At 33.9% G+C, this 25799-nt stretch overlaps 2 protein-coding genes across 12 annotated transcripts in view; one reads left to right on the top strand and one right to left on the bottom strand.

Moving 5' to 3' along the window:
* DNAJC24 (DnaJ heat shock protein family (Hsp40) member C24) overlaps positions 1 to 22211 on the top strand; it is a 49958-nt gene extending 27747 nt beyond the window's left edge. For both annotated transcript variants that reach the window (XM_045557718.1, XM_045557717.1), the window contains exons 3-5: positions 6737 to 6875; positions 18337 to 18405; positions 22068 to 22211. In XM_045557718.1, the coding sequence (XP_045413674.1) occupies positions 6737 to 6875; positions 18337 to 18405; positions 22068 to 22192 (333 nt within the window). In that variant the 3' untranslated portion in view covers positions 22193 to 22211. The remainder of the gene's footprint in view (positions 1 to 6736; positions 6876 to 18336; positions 18406 to 22067) is intronic.
* A 1773-nt stretch (positions 22212 to 23984) lies between these two features.
* Positions 23985 to 25799, bottom strand: part of IMMP1L (inner mitochondrial membrane peptidase subunit 1) — a 66996-nt gene continuing 65181 nt past the window's right edge. For all 10 annotated transcript variants that reach the window (XM_045557724.1, XM_045557720.1, XM_045557727.1 and 7 more), the window contains 2 exons: positions 25049 to 25159; positions 23985 to 24149 (listed from right to left, as the gene is read on the bottom strand). In XM_045557724.1, coding sequence (XP_045413680.1) covers positions 24081 to 24149; positions 25049 to 25159 — 180 coding nt within the window. In that variant the 3' untranslated portion in view covers positions 23985 to 24080. The remainder of the gene's footprint in view (positions 24150 to 25048; positions 25160 to 25799) is intronic.

The following is a 25799-nucleotide window of genomic DNA, read 5'->3' on the forward strand; positions in this document are numbered from 1 at the left end:
TAGTAAAAGATTAATGTATATGGACAGTTTACCATAAAACTCTCTTATGCATTTACTTTAAAATACCATTTCATTTCGACTTTTATGTTGCTTAGCCCATCAAAATGGTCATTTGGAGTTAATAAATATGTAAATTTTCACTACAACCTTTTAGAGGTTGCTAGAATTTTTATGCTGTATTGTATTATCCTATTTTCACAATTTAGACATATTTCATTTTTTCTCTTTTAGTTGAAAAACATTTGTCTCTTTACTAAACCTATCAGTGGACACTGTTAGTGTTCAGTAGCTGAAGCCTAACACAAATTATGTCCTCTCTTTAAAAAAAAAAAGTCAACAGGTTAAAGTACCACTGGCATATTTTTCAGATTTCATCAGCTTCTTCATCAGTGAAGTAAGTTGATATTAGTACAAACAATGGAGTGAAGAGGTTGACCATTTATGATTAGTGGACAAAAGGTATCAAAAAATTTCTGGCTTGGAAGACAATGTAATTTTCATTATGGTGTTACAGGTTAACATAAATTGAACAGCATCACTCATTCAGCATTTATTTTTCCCTTTTTCTATTTTTGGTATACATACTTGGAGGGATACATCTGTCATGGGAAAATTTTTATGAAGTGCTGATTTTCTGACTTGCACATAAATTCTATGTTTTAAGCAGTAGAAGCTAACAATCTTCTTTTCAAACTTTAGCATCCACAATAATTGGTGGTTTTGGTGAAACACAGATTCTGGAGTCCCCCTCTGAAGATTTGGGATGGGACCCAAGGATTGGTATTTCTAAAATGCTCTCAGATGATGCTGATGCTGCAAATCTGAGGACATTTTGAGTAGTACTGGGGTGGCACATTGTGACACTCATTCCAGAATTAGTGATTTAGAAAGCACTTCGACTTAATATGTAGAGAGAATTTAAAATCGAAATAAAATGTTTCATATTGGACAGCCCATTGTCATAAAATCTCAGCTAATGAGAATTAGGATTTCTTAATTAAAGCATTAGTTATCAATTAGATAATTAGTTAAGAAACAGATAACATATACCAATCCTGATAAAATATTATATCATTTTTCTGTATATCTTCTGTAGTATCATGAATGCTCCTATTTTTATATCAAGACAGTTTCTCAATCTTTTGTTTGTGTTAGTTTTTCTTATTCTCACTAAATGGCTTGAAAATTTAAAGAACATAAATTTATGTAACTGAAAATTTCTCCCAAGTGTAAGGAAGTTACTTAGTTCATAAAGTTATAAATAAGTGTGAAGCCATTTGAGACTAGTAAAATAACAGTTTGCTAAAACTTTGAAAATGGACACCTTTAATCGCAGAGAGATACTATCACTCTCTTAGTATTTTTAGTATTGTGACATGTTTATGGTATTTTAATTTTGGATATTTTTTGGCTTTCAATTCAGCAACGCTTTTTTTTTTTTTTTAAGAGACAGAGTCTCTGTCACCCAGGGTGTAGTGGAGTATGCTATCATAGCTCACTGCAACCTCAGACTCCTGGGTTCAAATGATCCTCCCGCCTCAGCCTCCCAAGTAGCTGGGACAACAGACACATGACACCATGCCCAGCTAATTATTTATTTATTTAGTAGAGATAGATGAGAGCCTCGCTATATTGCCCAAGCTGATCTTAAACCTCTAGCTTCAAGTGATCCTCCCACCTTTGCCTCCCAAGATGCTTGGATTACAGGCATGAGCCACCATGCTTGGCCACCACTTAACTTTTTAAAATATTTTTAAGTTATTAGAGTTGGCAGATTTACTCAAAAGTATTAAAACTATATTTCCATAAACTAGTCAATTCAGACTTTTTGCTAATTCATACTAGTTTTTTCATTAACTTTTTGTGTCTTGATTGTACTTTTTTCTCTTAATATTGGAAGAAATTTCTCATTTTTCCTTATGGCTTAGAAAGATTTGCTAAATTCCCTTTTTTAAATTTAAGCATGTCTGAAAATATATTTCTACTGAGATATGGTCAACATATAATGAAAAATTCGCAGATCTTAAGTGTTCAGTTTGGTGAGTTTTGATACCATGTAACCACCATCCTAAACAAGATACAGAACATTTTCATTCCTCCAGAAAGTTCCCTTGTACCCACTTCCTTAATTCCCAACCCTGTTTCTCACCTAGAAACCAATTTTGATTTCTATCACTGTAGATTAGATTTGCCTCAATTTGGATTTCATATCAATGTAGTCATCCACTATGTGTTCTTTTTGTTTTTCTTTTGCTTAACATAACATAATGTCTTAGATATTCATTTGTGTATTGAGTATATCATAGTTTTTTCTTTTTTATCATTGAGTAGTATTCCTTTATATGGATTTAATACAATTTGTTTATCCATTCACCTGTTGATAGACCTTTTATGTTTTATTTCTCTTAGATAGATGTCCAGGAGTGGAATTTTTAAATTATTGAGTAGATGTATGTGTAACTTTATAAGCAACTACCAAATAGTTTCCTACCAGGAGTATGTGAAAGTTCCAGTTATTCCATATTCTCACCAACATTTGATGTTACCAAGCTTTTTTATTTTAGCCAGTGTATTAGATGTGTAGTAATATCTCATTGTGATTTTAATTTGCATTTTCTTAATGACTAATAAAAAAGCTTGAGCACAGATTCATGTGCACATTGTTCATCAGTTGTCTTTGGAAAAGAGTTGGTTCAAGTTTTTCCTCTGATTTTTAGTTTGTGTTTTTATCAATTTATAGGATTTTTGTGTGTGTGTGTATTCTGGATACAAGTCTTTTGTTAGAGATTATATACAGCTGATGTTTTTCCCCAGGTTGTGGCTTTTTTATTCATTTTCTTAGTGGTGTCTTTGAGCAGAAAGTTTTAAAATTTGGTGAAGCTCAATTTATCAATTTTGTATCGTTTAAGTTATGCTTTTTGCTGTCAAAACAATCTGTGCCTACTGTACGGGGCAAAAGTGTTTTCTTGTGTTTTCTTCTAGAAGCTTTATGGTTCTGTGTTTTATATTTATGTCTATGATTCGTCCTAAATTAATTTTTATGTATGGAATGAGATAAGGATTGAGGTTTTTTTTTCCACATAGATAGATATCCAGTTGTTTCAAAACCGTTTGTTATATACTTTCCTTTCCTCATTGAATTGCTTTGTCACCTTTGTTGAAAGTCAATTGACCATACATGTTCCATTGCTCTATTTGTATGTCTTTATTCCAGTACTACAGTCTTGATTACTGTTGGGATTTTGATAGGGATTGCATTAATGTATCAGTTTAGGGAAAATGGACATGAATCTTCCCATCCACAAAAAGTGAAGTCTTATATATCTTCTATTTGGCTTATTCTAAAGTATTAATATTTCTTTTTTTATACTATTATTAATGGTAATGTCTTACAATTTCATTTTCTAATTGTTGCAAGATTTGTTGTTTTCTTAATTTTGAGTTCATTGCTTCCAAGAGACTAGGTTCTTCCAACTCTAGCAAAATGCATTTCAATTTATTCTGAAAGAAAGTGGAAGTCAGTTCAAATAGATAAACATTGCAACATTAGTTTTAGAACATACGTATTTTGTTGACTAAGGGGTGTCAGTATTTTTTCTACTTGATTGATAAATGTTGTCTTCAGAACTCCCTGTTTGTGAGATTCAGCTGGTATTTTTCTATGACTACAAGGAAGTCCATGCTATTTTTTTTAAAACGGTTGTTTCTGGTTCCTCAATTAGATATTAATAGTAAAACCTTGGAATACAGAATGCTTTTGATTCCATCTGTCTTTCATTTGATAAATGAATGAATAAAGTGGGAATAGCTTTGGGCTCTCGAGTGGGAAGGTTTGGCTAGTGGGCATTAAAGGAAATTAAGTACAAAGAGTAAAATAAACTTTGGCAACAAGAGAAAAATGACTTTGGTCTTTAGGGTGATTAATGGATGATTGAAGCTTCCTCCCACAAGAAGTCTCAGATTTAGAAATAGTAAGAAAAAAATTAACATTCACTTTGGGATCAGAAGGTCTTGAAATCTAGGATTAGGAGCCTGTTTTCCCATTGGCATTAGAGAATCATTTCAGATTTTAAAGTTGACAATGTGTATAATATTGACACCATTTTATTAATAGCTTTTGTAATTGAAACTTCTTAAGAAGTTTTAGTGTCTGTTGTATTCCAGTTTTAAACCACAGATATATTTTAATTACTTATGGTTGTGAAAACAAACTACCACAAATGTGGTGGTTTAAAACAAGGAAAATTTATTCTTTCACAGTTCTGGAGTTTCTTGCTATAAATTGCCATTTTTTTAATGGAATATACCCCTTAAATGAATGTTATGGAATGATATTGAATTCTAGTAGCACAATAGAATAACGTAAACAGCCTCAGATGGTGAGCTACTTATTTCAGATAGTAATCAGGAAAATACCAAATTAGGGAAAGAGATTGAATTGTACTTTGACTATCATAGATCTGATATGTGACTCGTAATAAAATTTAGGGACAGTTTTTAGTTTGGGGCAGCCAGTATCTAATTCCTGGTTTTTTAGGACTTTCTTGGTCAGGTTGGCACATGATTAAGCCTAACCTGTTCCATTCATTGTACCAGGTAGACTTTCTGTAGTAGCCTATTAGAAATTACCTATCTTTTAATCTTTACTCCTACTTTATAGCTAGAAGTTTAAAATGATTTCTCCAGGATCTTACTTAATGTTTGTGACATACAGAGATTAAGAGTTAACATGTAAATGTATTTTAAATGTATGCTGGCATATTTGAATATGTTACTTGTACTATAATAACATGGAATCATACCAAGCTTGTTATACAAATCTTCAATAATTGTTAGAGGAATGGGTCAGCTAGAGAACTTTAATGCAGCCAGCTCCATTTTGGCTTTGGGATATTGCTTGAATATCCCTTTTAGAGATTGCTAAAACGTATGGGAATAACTTTTATGAGCATCATTTGATAAATCATGGCCAAAGAAGAAGAAACAATAAGCCTTAGTTTTCTTTTCTTTTCTTCAGTCATTATGTTAATTAGTTGAAATATCTAAATGTTGATAACTGATAGATTTGGCATAGGAAGAGAGGTAGCTTGCCAAAGGGAAAGTGGAAGCCTAATTCTCATTGTTTGCCCTATCATCTTTCTCCCAGCATGTATGATGCTTACTAGTTCTGTGTAACCATATATCAGGATAGTTTTTGCCTTGCTAGTGAGATCTTCAGCTGTGTGAAGCTCATCATGAAAATGAATCCACTGTTGAAGGCAATGGTTCATGATATAATGAAAAACTTAAATATTTTCTGAATTCTGTATTGAGAATTGAAGTCATTTGGCTTCATGGTACTTGCCATAACTTACTGAGTGACTTTGGCCTTAGCAACTTAGATAATAAATGACATGGTACTTAAAATTTTTTGTGCTCTTTTAATGTATGTAAAACAGTCAATGAAAGAATTGAAATGATTGTACCATTAATTTATGAGTATGTGAATCAACCACATTGATGTGTCATGCAATGTGAATGTGGATATTTGCCTGTTTTGTTGTAAAAACTTGGAAGAAAAGAGTAAGAAAGAAAAAGAAAACTATACTATGTTCAAAGGAACATCCTAAGTTTACTTTTGAAATTAAAATATATTCTATAATATATTAGATAAAACTTTCAGAGTCGTTACTGGTTGAAAATTCTATGTAAACACTGAAGTGGTTCCTTATTTACTTGAGAGTAAAAAAATACATATCTGAATATCTGCTACTGTTATCCGTGGATTATTTGAATGAAATGTCTCTAAATGTAGATACTCTTTCTTCATTTGTTCATTGAGAGACTGCTGAAAAGAAAATGGCATATTGATTCTTTCAGAACTGTTAGATAAAAAGAAAAGGCAGAACCACAAAGAACATAGAAGAAAAGGAAATAAGTAGATAATTGAATTGATACTTAGTAGATTCCTATTCATAAGCTACATTTACATTAGCATCTGAGAATTGGTGGATTGGCATAAAACTTTCTGATTTTGACAAATAGTATAAAGAAATTCTTGCATATTGAAAACATGCTTAAAAATGTATTAGATTTAGAAAACTCACAGAAGAAAGATTCTTTAATGAATTATTTTCAAATATTTTGAGTTCTTTAAAGTTGTTTCTTACAAATCTGGCCCAGTTGTCAATAAAAATTTATGTTTGGGAATTTATAACTTTAAAATCTTCAGGGCTGGGGAGGAAGAGGAAACGTTTTTATATTTATAATTAGATAAATTTTCATTTTAAATGATTATAAATCCAATCTCATAAGAAAAACCCTAGTAGTACATTTTATAATGATATCTCCAGCCAAGCACATTATGTAAGGAAAACTTCATACTCTGCATAGTTTGTGCTCTTACTTTTTCATGTCCTGCTTGTCTGCACGTACTTATTTCTATTTGTGTTAGTCATCCTCTCTAGGTAAATTGTCCATGAGACCAGTGATTCCATGAGCAAATTATCCAGAAAATGCTGTCTTTGCACGTTGTGACAGATCATGTCACTGGTGAATTTATAGCTACTCCAGTGGTCTAATTAACCTGGCAGTTGTCTCCTGTGCCCAACACTGTTGTCTCATTGCCTTGGCATCCTAGTTTTCATCTTCCCATTACCTTCTCTCTTAACTAAAGCTCCAATTTATCAGTTTTTTTTTTTTACTTACCCCCACTCAACTGACTCTATTCACCACCCTCCTTATTTTTGATTGGCAGTATCATCCAGATAAACAAAGTACAGATGTACCAGCAGGAACAGTGGAGAAATGTATACAGAAGTTCATCGAAATTGATCAGGCATGGAAAATTCTAGGAAATGAAGAAACAAAAAAGGAGTATGACCTGCAGCGGCATGGTAGGTACTTGAGGTGGGGAGCCACAGCACATCAGCAACTCTTTGAAGCACAGCCTGCAGCCATTGCTGGGGAGCTTTTCCCAGCATTTGCACCAAGTTATTATTGCCGCCTTTATTCCTCCCCTCCATCGTTGTTTTTAATTACGCCCTATTCTTAGTAGTGATTATTGTGTATCCATTGAGAAGTTAACAAAACTACTAGGATGTGGCTTCTTGTGAAGCCTTGAAAGCTACTTTTTATAACTACTGAAAAATGTTTAATTATACATTCCTAATTAATATATTTTATATGTTTAAAAACTTCTTTTTGTTAAATTTAATTATGTTTTAAAATTTTAATTGTACTTTTAAGACTGTCTACTGTATAAAATGACTGTAAATGAAGATATTGTATAGGATTATAACATAAAGCACTCTCCTGTCTTTAAGCTTGTTTGAGGCTACGTTTCATGGTTATCTCCAGAATAATCTATTTCTTATGAGATTGTTATGAATGATATTTCAGGAATGCACATTACCAAGCAGTTTTAAAAGTCATTTCTTTTATGCTTTTTAGAAAATAGCTTGTTAAAACGGTGACAAGCTGTTGTGAGAAAGAAAGGGAGAAATGTAGGTCAGGTTTGTCACACATGGACTGCAGTTACACGAAGTGATAGGCTGTCTTTCAGCACTGGCCTTGGGACAGGAGTCCCTCAGCCTTCTATTTGAACCTTCAATATGTACCCCACATGCTAATGGGGGGGTCAATAATCAGTTACAGCCTGTGGGGAAAACACTCAGTTGCTCTCTCCAATAGCACATCAGGCTCAGCATTGATAGGATGTCTTGATAAAAGCTCACTGTCTCTGTAGTTGATTGTTGAATCCCCTTTCATGCCCTACACTGGCACACCAACAAACCTCACAAAAGGATTTTAAGGCTTCTGTTACTAAGGTTATGAAAGTTTGATTTGAGAAGCAAGGCTTTATTTTTAAAACACAGCATTATAGTATAAAGCCAGTGATATTTGTAGAACATTCATATTTATTTTCAGAAGCAGTTGTACCAATAAAATTAAGTATTTCTTATAGGCTATGTGTGATACCTTTGTGTGAAAAGACTTAATGAACTATTTGTTTATGTACTGGAGTATTTGTTTTTAATAGTGACTTATTCATTGTATTGATCAGCTCTAAGGCCTTTCTACTTTTTTAAAGACTGATGAGCTTTTTTTTTTTAACATTAAGAACCTGAGTATACCTTTGCAGATAATTTGCATTAATTTTCAGATATAGCTTGAATATTGGGTTCTATTTGGTACATATGTGAGCATCTTTCAAATATATTTCTTTTATAATGTTTTTGTACTTCTGGCAAAAGAATGTACAGGTGGCTTAATTTGATGATAAGCTCTATCCATAGATATATCTTTCTAACCTTAGTTCACATGATGTTTCTATGAAAGTATTAAAACTAATGCACATGAATGTGTTGTGTGTCAGAAGAAATCTATGTTCCTAAAGTGACCAAGCTCTTCTGGAGATGATTCTCTCGTGGTGTTTTTGCACATCTTTACTGGTCCTTACTATATGGGGTGCCGGTTTGCTTAAGATAAGAATAATTCACACAAAACTGTACCCTAAAGAGTGTAGGGTATGTACTTTCAATGTCACTCTGCATTTTTGCCACTCCACAGCCTGTATACTATTAAGAACATATCAGTGAAATTGACTAGAAGCCTGCTGTCTAAAGAGAAAGAGGTAGGGAGGGATCAGGAATCATAAAATATTCTCTCTTAAGAAGCTATGGGTGGGATAGACCAGAAATGGAAAGAAATAGGAAACGGGTTAAAAGTGAGCATAGAATTGCATGAAGGAAGCTTTAAGAGATATTAGAAGAACAAATAATCGACAAATTCAAGCCTTTCTCATTGTCTTTGAGAAGTCCTTGGAACTGTGGATTTCTTTTGAGCTTTGAGTCCTCGGTTTTAAGCTCTTAATGGAAGCACCTGTGGCCTACTATATCATAGGGAACTATTGGAGGTCATTGATGAGGTCACAGTGAAGTTTAGACAAACCAAATATAAAGTGAGAGTTGGGCCTGATTTGTGATTTCAGATAAATAGCTTGGAATTTATATGAGTTTGTTCTGCAAGTTTTTCAGGTGGCTCATTACTGAATTGAGCTTTTCTAGAAGGACAGTAGAAATACAACTTTTCATGACACTTTAGTACCTACCTTAGATCTAAGTACTAAATAATTTCCTTCTTTACCAGAGGCTCCAAATAGTGAAAGTACTTTGTTTCAGTTTTAAATGGAGATTGGCTTGTTGTTTAGATAAGAAAGAGAAGCATCTCATATCCAAATAAAACTTGTTCTTTTTAAACCTTTCATACCAGAGCTATTTTTCAAAAGTCTCATAATAAACCTACTTTTGTTATTTATTTTGAATACTGTTATTTTCTCTTCTTGACTCATCTTCAGTAAGTGGCTCCTCAGAAAAAGGAAATGAACTTGAACTTCTAACAGTGAGGATTTAGATATGATAGAAGTAAAACCTTTGAGAGAGATAATTTGTTAAAGACCAGGATAGGTTACCAAGAGAGAGAGACTTTGTTATAACCAGGTCAAAGCACACTTTTTTTCTGGGTCACCCCCTGGGGACATGGAAATAGCTTTGTTATACAAAACTCTTTTTGCATGTGGTGATAGTTCTTTGTAAAACTTTCTTTCCATAGGGTGTGCTTTAAGTATGTTTGTTTCCTGCTCACCATTAACTTGCAGTATAAAATAAATTTGAGCTCTGTAATACTTGGGAAGGAGGCAGGAGGAGTTTTATTGGCTGATCTTGAATACTTTCTCATATTCCACAGCTCAGAGTTGGTGCTCTGTTGTAAGAAAAGCCTCATATTGCCCACAGATATATATTTATCTAAGAGATAATTTAAAGGAGCCATTGCCATCCATATTTCTGTGCTTCTCAAAAGAAATTATCAAATGAGTACTTTATAATAAAGAGAAAGTAATAGTCCAGGGCAGATAACCTAAAGCACACACATTTTTTTTTCTCCTTCATTTCTACTTCTGTATTCTTAGTTGACATTTTAGGACAACGTTGGCCATGCTGAAGTAAAGCAAATCTAAGAAAAGGATGAGTAATAATCAGTTCCCAGAGATTGTACATTTTGAAAGCAAGTTAACTAGTGAATTTAATCAATTAGTTCCAGTTGGCATATTTACCTTACTGTTTCTAAGGATGCTTCCAAAGGCTGCCTCCAGTGTTTCCCCAAAAGGCATGTAGTTATTCATGACTAGGCTTTGCATTTCAACCAGATGAGCACTTTGGAAAACCCTTATAGGATTTATAAAATGTTCACATGAATAGTATCTGTTGAGTAGATTTGGGTGCCTTTATAAATCTTGTGGGGGAGTTTTCTCATATATAAAGCACATTAAAAACACACCAGAAGTATATCATGGGAAAATAATAGGGATCATGATTCAATAGCTTTGTAATGTGACAGTCACACAGATCTCTGATGTCTCAGTGGCTCTATAGAATGACACAGCTTATGAGTTAAGTTGCTTCTCTGTGACCTGAAGAGGAACAAACCTTCAAATAAAGTTAATTAGATTAAGTAATGTTTAAAAAATTAAGTGGATTTTATTTGGAATCCTTGCTGATATATTATTTTATATTGAGATATATCTTGGTTCCTTATTAATGAATTATTTTGGTGATGTGGAACCTTCACTCTACACAATTGACCAAGTACAAAACAGCCTGGTTCAAAGGGGGCCGGGCCAGACATTGTGAGTGTGCCTTTGCTCAAAGCTAATCAGCTACTCTCCTTAACTAGGCACAGGAGGTCATTTCTGGTGTTCTATTACACAATTCACTTGGCCCCTTTTTTAGAATAAATTTTGGGGAATGGAAGATAAGCAAATAAATCTTGGACCAAATGAGGAACATATCTTAAAATCCCACCAGGATTTATGTGTCAGATAACTAAATGTAACGTGTAATTTCTTAAAATCAGAATCCTTCCTGAAAAGCATGTTAAAGACTGATTAACTCCATAAGAAGGTAAATAATACACTTTTAAATGTAGATAATATGAATTTGGGTTAACTGTTAGGACTAATGACTTAAGGCCAGTAGATGTTTGTGCAAATTACGTCCTAAAGCTGACTCTTACAAAATACTTGAATTTGTCCATTCATGGTCATGTTAGTATTTCCATTTGATTTTAGGAATTTTAAAATTGGCTGTAAAAATTTGCTTCGGGTAAAACTCGAAGATAAGCATCAGGGGGTATGTTTTTTTGGTGACTATTTCTGAGAAAAGTAAGTATGTGAAATGATGCAGAAAATCCATCTGGACAGTCTGGGACTGGCTTTATCTTGAGAGCAAGAAGTGAGTATAGATAGAACTTTCTGTGAGAGTCCCCCTGCCTCAACTTATTTGTCACAGAAGATGACTACTCACAGTTTTTATTACTTTTACTTGAATGCAAGTAATTGTTTTTGCAATTAAAATGTATTTTAAGACCATTTCTCATTGATTTTGAGTAAAAATTTGGCTAGTTTCAAATAATGCTATAGAAAGCTATGGACAAGATTATAGTTGTAATTCTGATATATTACTTAAACACAGTTGGGAGTTCTGATTTAATAATGGAGAAGTGTAGGATTTTAGCAAGTTTTTGTTTCCAACTTTAACTTCTCTCCCAATTTCTACTTGCTTACTTGACTTAGTTGAAATCAGTGGGTCCAAAATCAGGACTTGGGTCATCTTTTTCATTGCTTGTATTTTCCCTCAGACTTGAAACCTTGGTTTCATATTACACTCTGGTTACTTCTACTTTGCTCTATTTACAACCAATGAATCAGAAATGTCAGTTGACATTTCTTCTTTTTTAATGTTTTTTTTCCTACTTGATCTTTTGATTCTCACAGCTACCACAGTAGTCCATCCCCAGATTATAACACATACCCAGATTATTTCCAAAGCTGCTAATTGGCCTTCCATTCTTTACTGCTGCCTTCTCCCACAGTCCTTTACATTTTGATTGATCTAGCTTTCTTTATTCTCACTCCTCTATTTAAGAACCTTTATATAATAACTCTACTCCCTCCCAACACAACACTTACCCATTCACCTGGAATTTAAATGGGACAGAAGCTTTTAAGCTTGCACCTGTTACTTTTTCCAACTTCATTACCTTTTGCAAACATAATGTAAATTTTCTCCTCTGGTTCAGTTAGGGGCTCCCAGACACATCTACTTATGGTGTTTATCTTTACTCAGAACCACCCTCCCATTCTGATTCTTATTCTTTGTTCAGATCCAACTCAAGTCATTCCATTTCCCCTACCCCTGGTCCCCACCATGCTCCAAAGCCTTCCCTGATATTTAATCCATCATCATTTATTTCTACCTTCTGAATTTAATTCACAAATTTAATTATTTTGAATTTTTTTTTTCTCTAGTTCCTATCTTTTTGGTTCTGTGTTTGATACTTTGGAAGGACTAAAAAACTGTATAGACTATAACTTTGATAATAATTGGTCAGTTTTAGTGGGACCTACATAGCAAAGTACATCAAACTTCATAACACTGTTTTAAGTCCAAAGTCAAGAGTTGCTGCCTTTCTATACTGTGGTACTTGAAGCTTCCCGCCACCACCCCCTCCCCCCGCCCCCACTAATAATAGATTGGTTTTTAGTAATTTTCTTATGGTCTGGTGTAGACAGTTCAACACAAGTATGAGATAGTAACAGTTAAAATAGCTGTCATTTACCAAGCACTAGGACAGTGGTAATTTTATTTTAAACATTATTTAACAACTGTGTGAGGAAGATATTAATATCTATTTCCTAGAGAGTTGAGTCTAAGGCTCAGATAGGCTAAGTAATTTGACTAAGGTCACATAGCTAGTAGTTGATGGGGGGGATTCAAAGAAAAAAAAAACTTTGAATCACTGTGCTACTCTTCCAAGTTTTATAGGTTGTACACAATGTACTATTTTCAGTTCCAAATAATCAGGGATGAGGCATTTTTGAGGTTTGGAACAAGAGGCCAGGCCTACTTCTACTGCTGCTATACCTGTTCTCTAGTGAAACAGAAGGAATTCAGTTTCCGGGTTTCACTTGGTACCTTTCAATAGCACTGAGTTTATAGCCAGTTTACAAAAGCTCTACAGTTCTTCAAGTTCATAATCTCCAAGTTTATAGTTATTCTTCAGTATGGAATTGTGACTCTTTAATTTCATCTGGGAAAAGATTATAGGGCTTTGTGACTTAATGAACAGGTTTCTAATTAAATGTTGCCTGCTTCTCAATCTCTTATCAAAGTAGAGACTTTTCCAAGAGCACAGATACGTTAAAGACAAGAAAACTGATTACTTTCAAGTTACTTCCTATATGAAAAATTTAATTACATATAGTGAAATGATTTTTAAGAATAAGGCGATTGTTTAAGTTACTTGGTTTTAAGACAGCAAGATACTACGTAAGACCTAAAGGAAAACACTGCTGTTTGCTTTTAACTTACATACACAGATGTCTTCAAGCTTTAAATAAACTTTAAGCATTTGAAATGCCATGAAAATAAATACTGTGGGTTACTTGCAAAATGAGAGCATTTGGGGGATGTGATGTTCATGTGAATAACATGACTTTGCCACACATGAATAGTATGGACAGAGCTGCAGATGGACTTGATCTTTTGGCCAGTATTGGGTTGAATAAGACTTCTAAATGTCTTGGCCGTAATGAATAAAGTTAAATTCCTCTCCCCTGTAGCTTTTTGTTGCTGTTATTTATTTTTTATTTTTACTTCTTTTTTTTTTTTTTAAATTGTAGCTACAGATAGAAAAGGTTTCCTGGGATTAGGAAGTGTAATTATTTAGACATTAAACAAAGAGTTGTTTTAGAAATTTTACTATCATTAGGAAGTTTTAAAAGACTGGAATTCCATTGTCTTGTAAGAAGTGAGAAATATTTATTGATTCCCAAATGGAGCTGAAAAAACCTTTCCTCTTTTAGAAAGCTGTGAATGACCCAGCGAGAGCTCTAGTAAGCTTTACTGAACCAAGCTGCTAATAGTTATTTAATGTTATTCTTCAGTGTGAAAGAATCTCCGTAGATTTTCCTTTTAATCTCTTTGAATTGCAGGCTCATAAACCTCTCTGATGAGTCTTGCCAGTGTTTTCTTAGATCCCACTGTTGAGACAATGGAGCCACAGAATTCTTTTACCTCTTGTTGTCAGACAAATCCAATAGAACACAAGGTCAGAAGGGCCTATACTTCTAAAGGTTGAAAGATTCTTTTTCAAGTAACCACATAAATTATTTGATTTTATCATTTTATTCCTCCAGAACTGCTCTTTTACTATAATGAACTGATTTCTGTATGTAAGTAAATTGGAAGTTTTTCTTGTCTCCATATTTAGCTAAGCTTTTGAGTACAGAACAGGGTGTGAACAGACCTTAGTGTTCCTAGATCCCTTAGAAAAAGTTGGACCCATTTACTTCAAAAGAATCAGGAGTCATGTAGTGTCATTGGACTCAAGATGGAGTACACCAAATGCCAGGCAGTGCTTTTTCTTCCAAATGGCCATGGGTTTTTTTTGTTTGGGGGTTCTCTCTCTCTGTATATATGTTTTTATTACCATTCTATAGCAAAGATTCCAGGTTTAGAATCTTGGATCTGTTTCTTTAATTCATCTCAAAGTTAGTTTATTTATCTTTTCTCAACATTTTTAATAGTGTCATGTTAACAGGAGAACTTTGAGATAAGATTTGTGTTTCTGGATACCTATTAAAATGTTTCATTACAATGAGCAAAATATTTGTAATATGTATTACTACAAAAGAAAATTAACTTACTTGCTTTGAAAATGCCATCCCTGATTAGTAGACAATTATCAAAGCTAATTACAGGGTTCCTGTGAGTTACTTTAGGGGATGGGGAAGAATTAAGTTTTCTAATTATAACCACAATGGTGGACAAGCAGAGATCATTGTTTAAAAAGAAAAAAAAAACATTGATTTGTTTGTGCTTCTTCCTTGTAATTGTAGTGGGGCTGGGTTGGGGGGGAAGGAATTTGCTGTTGCCCATCCCTGGACACCTGCCTCTCAACAAAGGATCTTGCTCACCCCCCACCGCCCACATTTAGATTTACCTTTTACTTGAATGTACCCCGTCTGCTCATTATACAGTTCTCCAGGGATCCAATTTTCCCCTGAGTTAATCACCCTGAGCCTTTTTCAGAAGTTGTTAGATTACTGACTTTCAAAGAATGCACATTTTCTTAAGAGTCTCTTTATTCCCTTAACTTTTCTTTCCTTATTTCCATTAAAAAATGTAGCCATTAGAGTCTCAACACTTTACCTTTAAAACTTTTTATTGAAGTATAACATCCATACAGAGAAGTACACAAATCTAAGTGTATGCAGCTTCATGGATTTTCACAGTGAACACACCCATTAACCGGAAGGCCCCTTGTGACTTCTTCCAGTCACCACTCACTCTCCCCTCCCCCCTAACACCCAAGGGTAATTTTGCCAGTTATATTTCATATAATGGGTAATCTTACAGTATGTTCTCTTTTGTGTCAGATACTGATTTTTAAAACCAGAATCCCCACAGAAAACTGGAATATGTGCCCTTGGTACTGAATAATCAGGTCACACTATACAGATGTTTAGACAACCACAGAACATGAGAATATTTTAATATCCTCCTTTTAACTCTGACCTTGGGCAAGGGACTAACAATTTCTGTGTTCTGTTTTCCCATTTACCATGAGATATGGTCTAAGTTACTCTTTCAACCAAGAAATAGGTAGCTACTCTAAAGTTCCTGTGCACAGAGATGAGGAAAACAAATAATGTAAAAGCTACTTTTTTGAGTAGGTAGAATAATAGAAAGGGTTGAACATGAAGTAGTAACTGTGTGAGAATAACAATAGCTTCTCAGTAGAGAAGCAGAACAATAGGAAGCTGACTTGCCTGGCAGTTATGTTTGCAAGTTATTTCTCATTTATTATTTTTAAATTAAAATGGCATAATGGACATATATGGATAGATTGTCTTTTTGTACTATTAATATATTACAAGTTAGGTTAGATTTAAAAAGTTGATTCGTCTTGTCATTATCTCTGCCTTGTCTGATTTGCTTTAATTGATTTCAAAATTACTTAAGATATATCTATAAGATACCCTGGAATATAGGCAACTTGGTTACAAACTAATTACACCTGTTATTCTCCTAAACAAGATCTGTTAAATGCCAATTACCCCTATTCCTCAAATCTAAAACAGTGTTTAATCTCCCCATCCTAGCAAGCTACCCTGATCCTTTTGAATAAGAAATTAAAACATGGTAAGATTATTTTCCCATCCATTTGACTTTTAGATAGAATTTTTTTTTAAATTAGGAATAAATCTGTACCCTGTATATAATGTCCCCATGGCTCCCATAGCACCATGACTGGCCCTGTCCCAACTGGCTCCCTCTGCTGATGTCTAGTGTTTACTTTTCTCTCCTGTCCTGTGTCTAAAGCAGGAAACAAGGGCCTCAAGCCCCATTCCCTCCCTAATTTGACAGGGAGATTGATTTGACAGGGAGATTGAAATGTTCTGTATTTTGGTTTTTTGGTTTATTTTGTTCTGAAATTAAAGTATTCAAAATAAAAAAGATGAAGTTTTATACAGAAGAAATAACTGAATAACATATAGCCAAGTATACTTTATGTAGAATGTAGAAATTAAATTGTTTTGTTTTGCTTAGAAATGACTTAGCCTGCTGTTAAAAACTTCAGTGGACATTACAAAGATGGAGGAACTATCTCTGACCACTGGCAAAGTCTTTATCCTTTGGATTTTAGGGACAGTCTAATAGACTGTTAGCACCCAGTAAATATGAAGTGGTATAATATTCAACATAACTTAATAGAAAACCATGGTGAGTTCAAAATATTGTATAATCTTTTCATCTATTTTAAAATTATGTAACTCACCAATAAATTTTGAACAGGCAGTTATTAAATATAATTAAATAGGAGGCATTCACACACAGAACAAAGAGAAGCATTCTTAGCAAGTGAACAAGAGCCTAGTGAGACAGCTAAAGAAAATTTCATTGGAGTGGGGAGTAGATTTTAATAGGTTGTTTTTTTTTTTTTTTAAAGCATTGACTTCTAGAAGAACAATACAAGCATACAGGAAATGTAGCATGCCATTAAAAAAGATAAGTGCTCCCCACCTATATTTGCCTCTTTGTCCCAAAGAACACTTGGGCATGTGTAGAGTCGATGCTTCTACTACCTGGACCACACTCTTAGTAAATTTAGGTGGAATTACAGGCTTCCTTGGACCTTCCATCTGTAGCAAAACTTTGGCCCAGGAAACAGCAATGGAACGTCAACACAATATGGTTGTGTGGTGGGGTTACTGAAATATTAAAATGATTTTCCCTTTAAGTTACTTATTATTCTGTTATAAGCCATTAAAAGTCAAATGACTGACTGATAGCCCCTTACATTTGGGTAGACCTTTATACTTTAAAGCACTTTCAGCCTGATCTCATTTGATTGGAAGAACACCTTTCTGTTAGTCTGCTTGAGCTGCTATAACAAAATGCCGTAGATGGAATAGCTTAAACAAAATGTATTTCTCACAGTTCAGGAGGCTGGAAAGTCCAAGATTGAGGTGCTGGTTGATTCAGTGTCTGATGAGGGCTCTTCTGGCTGTATAGACAGCCTCCTCCTCAGTGTGCCCTCACATGGCCTTTCTCCTGTGTGTGGAGAGCTCTTTCTCTCTTCCTCTTCTTATAAGGCCACCAGTCCTAAGGGATTAGGACCCCACTCTTACGACCTCATTTAACTTTAATTACCTCTTAAAAGCCTGTCTTCAAGTACAGTCACATTGTGGGTTAGGGCATCAACATGGGAATTATGGGGGGACACAATTCAGTCAACAGCAACCTTCATGAAGTAGGTAAGAAAGAGGTAACGCCTGTCTTAGAGATGAAAAAACCTGAATCACTTAAGGTTAAAAAAGCTAGCAAAATATCATAACTAAGGTTCAGATACAGTTATTTTTACCTAACTTCACTTTGCCTGCTTAACTACAGATATGGTTTATCTGACAAAAAATTTTCCTGTCTCTCACAAAATAGAGGTCACTAGTTGATAGCAAAGAATCATCAAAATCAACTTCTTTCTTTTGCATGTTGCATATTTATGAAAATGGGACAGATGTTGACTATTAAAGTTTATAAGGAGCAATATGTTCTAAATTTTTCAGTCAGCTGACATCAGGTAGCCTTAACACTTCTGTTAAAAGTACTAAACTAAGTTTTTAAATGGTAGGTAAATTAGAATTATAGTGACCAGGCTGGAGTTGCCTTCTCAGCATTCTTCATGGTTGCAATTAAAGTATTAAAATTAAATGTCTTGTTTTATATTTTACAGAAGATGATCTAAGAAATATGGGACCAGTAGATGCTCAAATATATCTTGAAGAAATGTCTTGGAATGAAGGTTGGAACTTTTTTTTTTCTTGACTACAGTGAAGAAAAATATTAGGAATTTTCTATTAATATAACAAGAAAAAAAAACCTCAGGATATTTGGAAATTTGAAAAAGAAGTAATAGCTTGGTTTTCCATATGTATCTGTGTTTCTGTTTGGAATATTTTTGTTTCATTCTTAGCTTTACTGATGTCTCGCTATACAACTCATTTCCAGTTGTTTTCTATCCTAATTAGATGTGAGGTGCATAAGGTTTCATAAGGGGTTTTTTGTTTGTTTCGTTTTTACTATTTTTGTTTTTGCAGTACTCTCTGAGTAGTGTGGTAAATAAAGTCAAAGAAGATACTTTTTTCCATTCTTCTTTATGTTGAGATGAATTCCTATTAGAATTTTTATTTTCTCTTTATATGGGATCATAAACTATCAGGGCAGGGCTTTTGATGTTATACTCTTCTACTTGGGGGCTTGATTTTTATTTTACTCTCACTTTTTGTTTGTCTCTTAGGAGGAAAAGAAAAATCTGTCAGTGCCCCTTGATCCATCATTCTCCCTTTTCTGTTATTAAAAATTTACAACTTAAATCTAGTTTAATTTCCCTAGTTTTGTGATAGTTCCTTGAGTTTTTCTGGTTAGACACCATCAAATTGGGAAAACATCCTTTTCTAAATGGAAGCCATAAGTACCATACTTCCTTGTTTCTCTGGGCAAACGAAGAAAATCTTACTATTTCCTTGAATTTTTATATACTCTTAACCCTATTAACTCTATTGTTCACCCTGGGGTACAAATTCCCTAAAGGTTTATAAAAATTTACTAATGAGTATGGATGGATAGAAGATAAACAGCCATCTGAAAACAACTTTTTGTTGTTTTTAATGGCAGATTCTTAACTTAGTGCTCTTAAGAAGTGAGTCACAAGCCATATTAACGGAGGGGAATGATTCTTTTTGCCTAGGGGACCATTCTGCCTCCAACCACCCAAATGAAATCCTAAAGTGGAAATTCTTATTTGCAGTGAATAATTGGAAAAGTTGAGGTTTTGTGTAACTGGGCTCCCACTGGTGGTGATAGTCTCCTAAGAGTGAATAGGAAGAGCTGCTGTGAAAACAATACACTAGCGACACAGGCTGTCACTGCTAGTTTGAGGAAAGGACTGACTAGAACATGTAATTTTTCAGGGAGACCTGCCAAACTAAATATATTTCTCAAAAGTATAGTTTATCTCCTTATCAATCAGTATGTATTTGTGTGTTTATATGTATTTAACTTCTTAATTAAACAAATTCATTCTTGCTGTAGTTGATATGGCTGATATATTTAGTAACGAGTCCTTAAAATGTAAAAATAGTGAAAACTGGTTTTTATAATTTTTCCTTTATTAAACTTTTAAAAATAAAGTTAATAATTTTAAGATTTTATTTTAAATTAAGAATATGGATTGGTGTTTCAAGCATCTGTTCAGTCAGTAAATACGTGGGCTTTCTGATACAAGTGGAAATGCTAACATGTTAAAGGAAACGTACAACATGAAATCATCAAAAGTTATCATAAATGTGTTAATGTCCCCGGGACTCCCTAAAGTAAACCTGACAGTAAAGAAGATATAGAAGATCCCAACCATAGTCAATGAATCAGTTATAAGCAGACACAGTTAATCTTAAAAGTACAGAATACCCAAAGATACTTATTTAGATTAAGGGTTTTTATAATTGTAAAGGTGGAAATAATCCTTATCTTCATGAGAGAAAATACTGAGAACAGCTAAACGAAGCCATTATTCTTGCAGAAATATTTTAAAACTAACTACAGATGTTTTGAACGAAAATTTTTTTTGCAGTTGAAAAGAGCAGTTTTGGCAGAGGAAGTTAAATAAAAAGTGTAATCAAATGGGCAAGAAAAAATTGTTTAAAGATTCCTTCAGGATCATTTTCAGAATAGCCTTGGAAGGTGAAGATCCAGAACAGGAAAAAAGTTGATGAAACCTTACATTGTAGACATAGCCAAATTGTCAGCTGCTTGATCAAAGGACAGTACATTTTATTATGCTTAAAAGGCATGCGTGAACTGTTGAGGGATTGAAGCTAACCTTACAGTTAGTCTCTCATATAACTTGATCATTTTGTTGGTCTTCATTCAGTGTATCTAAAATGATGATTTCTGTAAAAATATTAGTTTGTTAAAAGCTTGATGGTAAAATAATAATAGAAGAAGAAATTTTAACAAGATATGAATTTTTAGTGAGCATTATTAACATTTGGAGTCATCTATGACAAAACTCCACAGTAGCCCATGGTGTCCTCAGTGTCATTTACCAAGCACATGTCACCTCAGATTGTTTCTCACTGTTCACTGAGGTGGTAAAAAACAAGAAGGGTAGAGTAAGCTTAAGGAAAATCGATGGTTAGAATATGTACACTTTTAGGCAATTTAATAATAAAACAATTCACTTTGAAAACATACTCTAGTATGTGTAAGTTGGCTTAGGAAAAATGTTTGTATTTTGAATTCAAGATTAAATTATTTTTCATTATAGATAGAGAAAGAAGGCATTGTGAAGAATAAAAAGCAGGATTAGGTGAATGAATTCATGTTTTCCTTACTGAATAAGAAAACCAAAGTTGGCTTATTTATTTGCTAATTTTTCCAAGGCTAAATTTGATAGAAAGCAAGTATAAGGCAGTTGAAATTTTCTTTTTCTTCTTATTACTATATATAATAAGATCTAAATATTAATCGAGTTTGAGAACCAAATGAAGATATTTGTAGGAAATCATGAGTTCTTTGATAAAAACTTCTTATCTCTGATAAAAAATTATGATAGATTATGATAGTGGTAAAATAGATGATGTGATTGATAAGTTGTTTTTCTTTCACAGTCACTTCTCAGAGACAGTAAATGACCAGTGGATCAGAGATTCTTTCAAAGGACAAAAGAATTTCAACTTCCTAGGAAGATAATAGACTTAAAATTCCCACCATTAGAGTCTAAATGTTACACCATATTGCCTCCTTTGGGCATCTCACTTCAGTATTTTCTTGTTGGTTCATATATCATTCGTAAACACCAAACAAACAAATACACACACACACACACACACACACACCCCACAGGGACGGGAGAACCCATAGTGTTATGTTTATATATATAAGTCAGGATTCTTGAAATTGCATGATACCAGAACAGAAAGTATCCAGATGTTGAACTTGACAAATAGTCAAGTTAGCAGAGTTTTCTGTAAAGGACAGACTCCAGGCAAAAGCATAATGTTCCTTAACGGTGGACAAGTAGGGGTGTTTTTCTTTTTCCTTTACTGTAATGTTTTAGACAAATACATTGTTGAGAAAAATGTGAAATTTACATGAATCCTAAGAAAACAGAAAACTTCCAAATGAATTTCATAAGTTGCTTCAGACCATTCCCTCTCCCCACGAAATCTTTGGACTATTGATTCATAGCTTGTTCATCTCCTCTAAAATGATTCTTTGGTAGATAATTTTTAGAAGCCCTGCCCCTCTGCAAGAATTTTTTTTCCAATTCTCCTTTAAATACTTTTTATCTTTTTTGAGCTTCTTTCTTTCATTTTGCAATTTCTGTGGAATGAACTTTGCATTTTTAAGGGTGTTAGTGAAATAGTTACTTGTGTTTGAAGCATTATTTTGTTTTCTTTGCAGATGATCACTCTTTTTCTCTGAGTTGCCGATGTGGTGGAAAATACAGTGTTTCCAAGGATGAAGCAGAAGAAGTTAACTTGATTTCTTGTGATACATGTTCACTAATTGTAGAAGTCCTTCATTAAAACTAAAAATTGTTCACTACTGGGAATCATTTAACTTTGTATTCAGACATGATGAGGAGAGGCCTTTGGGCTTTGTCGATTCAAGGAAATGTATTTTTTTTTTTTGTCAGCCCTACTATAATATTTGTAAAGAAAATATAAGATTGTCAGGCAGAGACCACCTTAGATTAATAGAAAATTAATTTAGTTATTTATATGTATTAATATTTACAGGTTGCCACAAAATGGACTTGAATTATAAATTGTATTTAGTGAAAATTCCCATGTAAGAACTTACTATTTCCAACTCATGGAGGAGCAAGAGAAAAAAAAAAAAGATATTAGAAAGAGAAAAATAAATCAAAAAAGAAAAAAAAACAAAGAACTTATTATTATTTCATTTTTCCTTGATACAAAATAAGAATTTTCTGTTTCCTAACGAGCATATCTCCTCTTTTAGTGGGTAGCAGTATCATCATATTCCTTTATCGTTACTAAGTTTCTGATCTAACAGATGTTTCTAGATGCTAAATTTATAGGGGTGTTGTACATCTATCTCAAATTGTAGGGTCATTAGAATTAAATTAGAATCTCTTGTGAATAATGTAAGGTCAGTGGTTCCATAATGAAGAAGGCTCAAAGTGGATATTGATGAGGTTATTTCAGAGTTAACAGAGCAGAAAGAAAGATAGCTTTTGAGTCAGAAGACTTGACTCCAGTCTTTGCGCTATATTTTCAAAGTTCGTGAACACTGTCATATCCAACTTTAAATGTAATTTAGGAAATGGAAGCTTTTTAAAAAAATGAAATTGGTACATTGCTTTTATTAAGATATAGCATTAATGCGTACACTTATGAATAAATGGTATGGGATGATTAAATGTAATTATATAATGTATTATTGACTATAGCAGACTACAGATGGCATATTCCTTAAAGATTTATTTTTTTATGATTCAATATTCCACATACAGTATAAGTCAGAACTCATTTAAAGCCCAGGGACGCTTTATGGCAATGGTCCCCAACCTTTTTGGCACTACAGACTGGTTTCATGGAGGACAGTTTTCCCACAGATGCTGCGGGGGGGGGGGGGGGGGGGGGGAGCTTCGGGCTGATTCAGGCGCATTACATTTATTGTGCAGCTAAACCTCTCTGCTAATGATAATCTGTATTTGCAGCTGCTCCCCAGCACTAGTGCCACTGCCTCAGCTCCACCTCAGATCAGGCATTAGAATCTCATAAGGAGCTCACAACCTAGATCCCTCAAATGTGCAGTTTACACTAAAGTTTGTGCTCCTATGAGACTCTCTAATGCCCCTGCTGATATGACAGCAGGCGGAGCTTATGTGGTGATGCGAGTGATGGGGAGTAGCTGTAAATACAGAAGAAGCTTCACTCGCTTGTCTGCCACTCACCCTCTGCTGTGCAGCTTGGATCCTAACAGGCCATAAACTGCTACCAGTCTGTGGCCTGGGGGTTGGGGACCACAGCTTTACAGGATCACTGAAACATTTTTACTTCAAGTGAGTGGGCTAAGCATGTAACTTAGCAGTTTTTTAAGTCTAAGTCTAACTCTTGGCATTGTTAGATTGGATTTATAAATAAAAAAGAGTTACTACTCTGACTTTTGTAACTGTAGCTGAAGTATGAGGCATACTTTAGAAGAGTAGATTATTTTCATTATACCTCTTAAAGAATTCAAAAGTGAGGTAGTCATCCAGGTCCCCCCTCCCACAAATATTTTGAACTAATGTAGCTCGCACAGTGTGTTGCTTATTTTTTACATTTAACAATTAAAAATAACTAAAAATGAATAGCAAATAGTTTATTAAGTACATGGTTTCAACGGCAGTAATAAATTCACTTGAACAGGAGACAATAATCAAGTCATAAAAATATATTTTTGCTAATCATCAGAAAATCTCTGGCCATTAGGGCTGTCACGTAGAAATCCAAAATCACTCAGAGGCCAAATCTGTAAAATAAAAATGTGGTTGTAGACAATTAATGAAAGTAATGTTATATCATCATCATATTCCTTTTTTCTATTCATCCCTTTTCTCTGTCATATATTAAAACACTTTGTCCTTGTCAGTCAAGAATAAAATTATCTGCATCAAAATAAGACTTTAGAAAATCAACTTCTATGCATATATATATTTAAACTCTAAAGTTTGGAACATTCAAATATTACATAAGAAACTATATGTGTTCATTTAGTGTATGAATATATATGTATGAATATATGAATGTCTGTGTTTGACTACCCTCTCATAAGAGTGAATTATACACCTTCAACTTAGAAGTGTTTAGGTTTTAAGTACCTGAATGTGGCATCTGTTTAAATGTAAAGAATCCTATAAATTATCCAACAGTCCCATGTATTTATGTCAGTTTTTCTCCGTACTGCTTGTGATAAAAAGGAGGAGCCAGTGAAAACAATAACCTTCCCTAAGAATCATGCATTCACTGTAACCACATAAGTCCATGACTCACTGTACTTAACTGGGGTATCCCTGCATTACAGGTAGTTTGAACCTAGACTGCAGTTCTGCACATACTTATTAAAATATCCCCAGGGTATGAAGATGATTGTAGAAATTGTAAAAGAATTTGATTTTTGGAAATTCAAATTAAAGGTTTCTTAGGGTATAGCTAAGGTAGTTTACACTTTATTATTATCCCTAGGGGAGCTGAAGGAAGGGGGGGAATAGTGTTTTGAATATAACTATTAAAGACCACCATGTTCATAAAATGTAGTCAGTGCAACAGTTAAGTGAACTGACAGCCTGAAAATTTCAAAGTTCATTTTGAGAGAAACTTTTTTTTTCAAGCTCAGAGAATAAGGCCTACACTTTAAGCATAAAATGGTACCTTAAAGAAGATTCGTCCTCTTATTAGTCCATATGGAATAGGTCCATAGTACCTTGAATCTGTAGAATTCTGTAGATTATCACCTTCTAACCAAACATGACCTGTTGGCACCTAGAATTAGAGAAGAAAAGCAGCCCCTTTAAAAAAGATAAAACCTAATTTGGGTACTATAATTTACAAGCATGTCATTTAGAGGTAGGGGTAAATGTAAATACCCCTTTTATCAGATAATACAAATTCTAAGATTTGCATTTTTGCCTTTATTTCTTGCATAATAAAATAATTTTTACTAAATATCCAAGGTTTCAACTTTTTAAAAGACCTATCTTTTTTTGTCATGTGGTTCCCAAACATTAATTTGTTATACAAACCCCAAAATGAGGTTATAAGAGACCAAAACAGTGTGACAGGGTCATTAATTTAATAGACTTCAAAAGAGGTCATTAGGATGCTGACTGAAAATGTGCCCTTACGTCTCAGTAACAGCATAAGCAGGGCAGGCACTCACTCAGCAACATCCTGGGGCCAATACCAAGGCCAGACCTATTAGAATGCTCATGATGAACTAAATGGTAATTGATTGTGACATCAATTACAAATAATCTCATCATTTTATTGGAGTGGGCTTGTCAGAATTCTAATTAAGATCCCTGTTCTGCCTTTGTACAGGCCATATCTTCAATGCATTATACTTTGATAATGACCACGAAGAACCAGAAGGACCTATTATAAAATCATCAGTTGTAAAATT

This window comes from Lemur catta, chromosome 7, assembly GCF_020740605.2.
Source record: "Lemur catta isolate mLemCat1 chromosome 7, mLemCat1.pri, whole genome shotgun sequence".
NCBI classification, from domain to species: Eukaryota; Metazoa; Chordata; class Mammalia; order Primates; family Lemuridae; genus Lemur; species Lemur catta.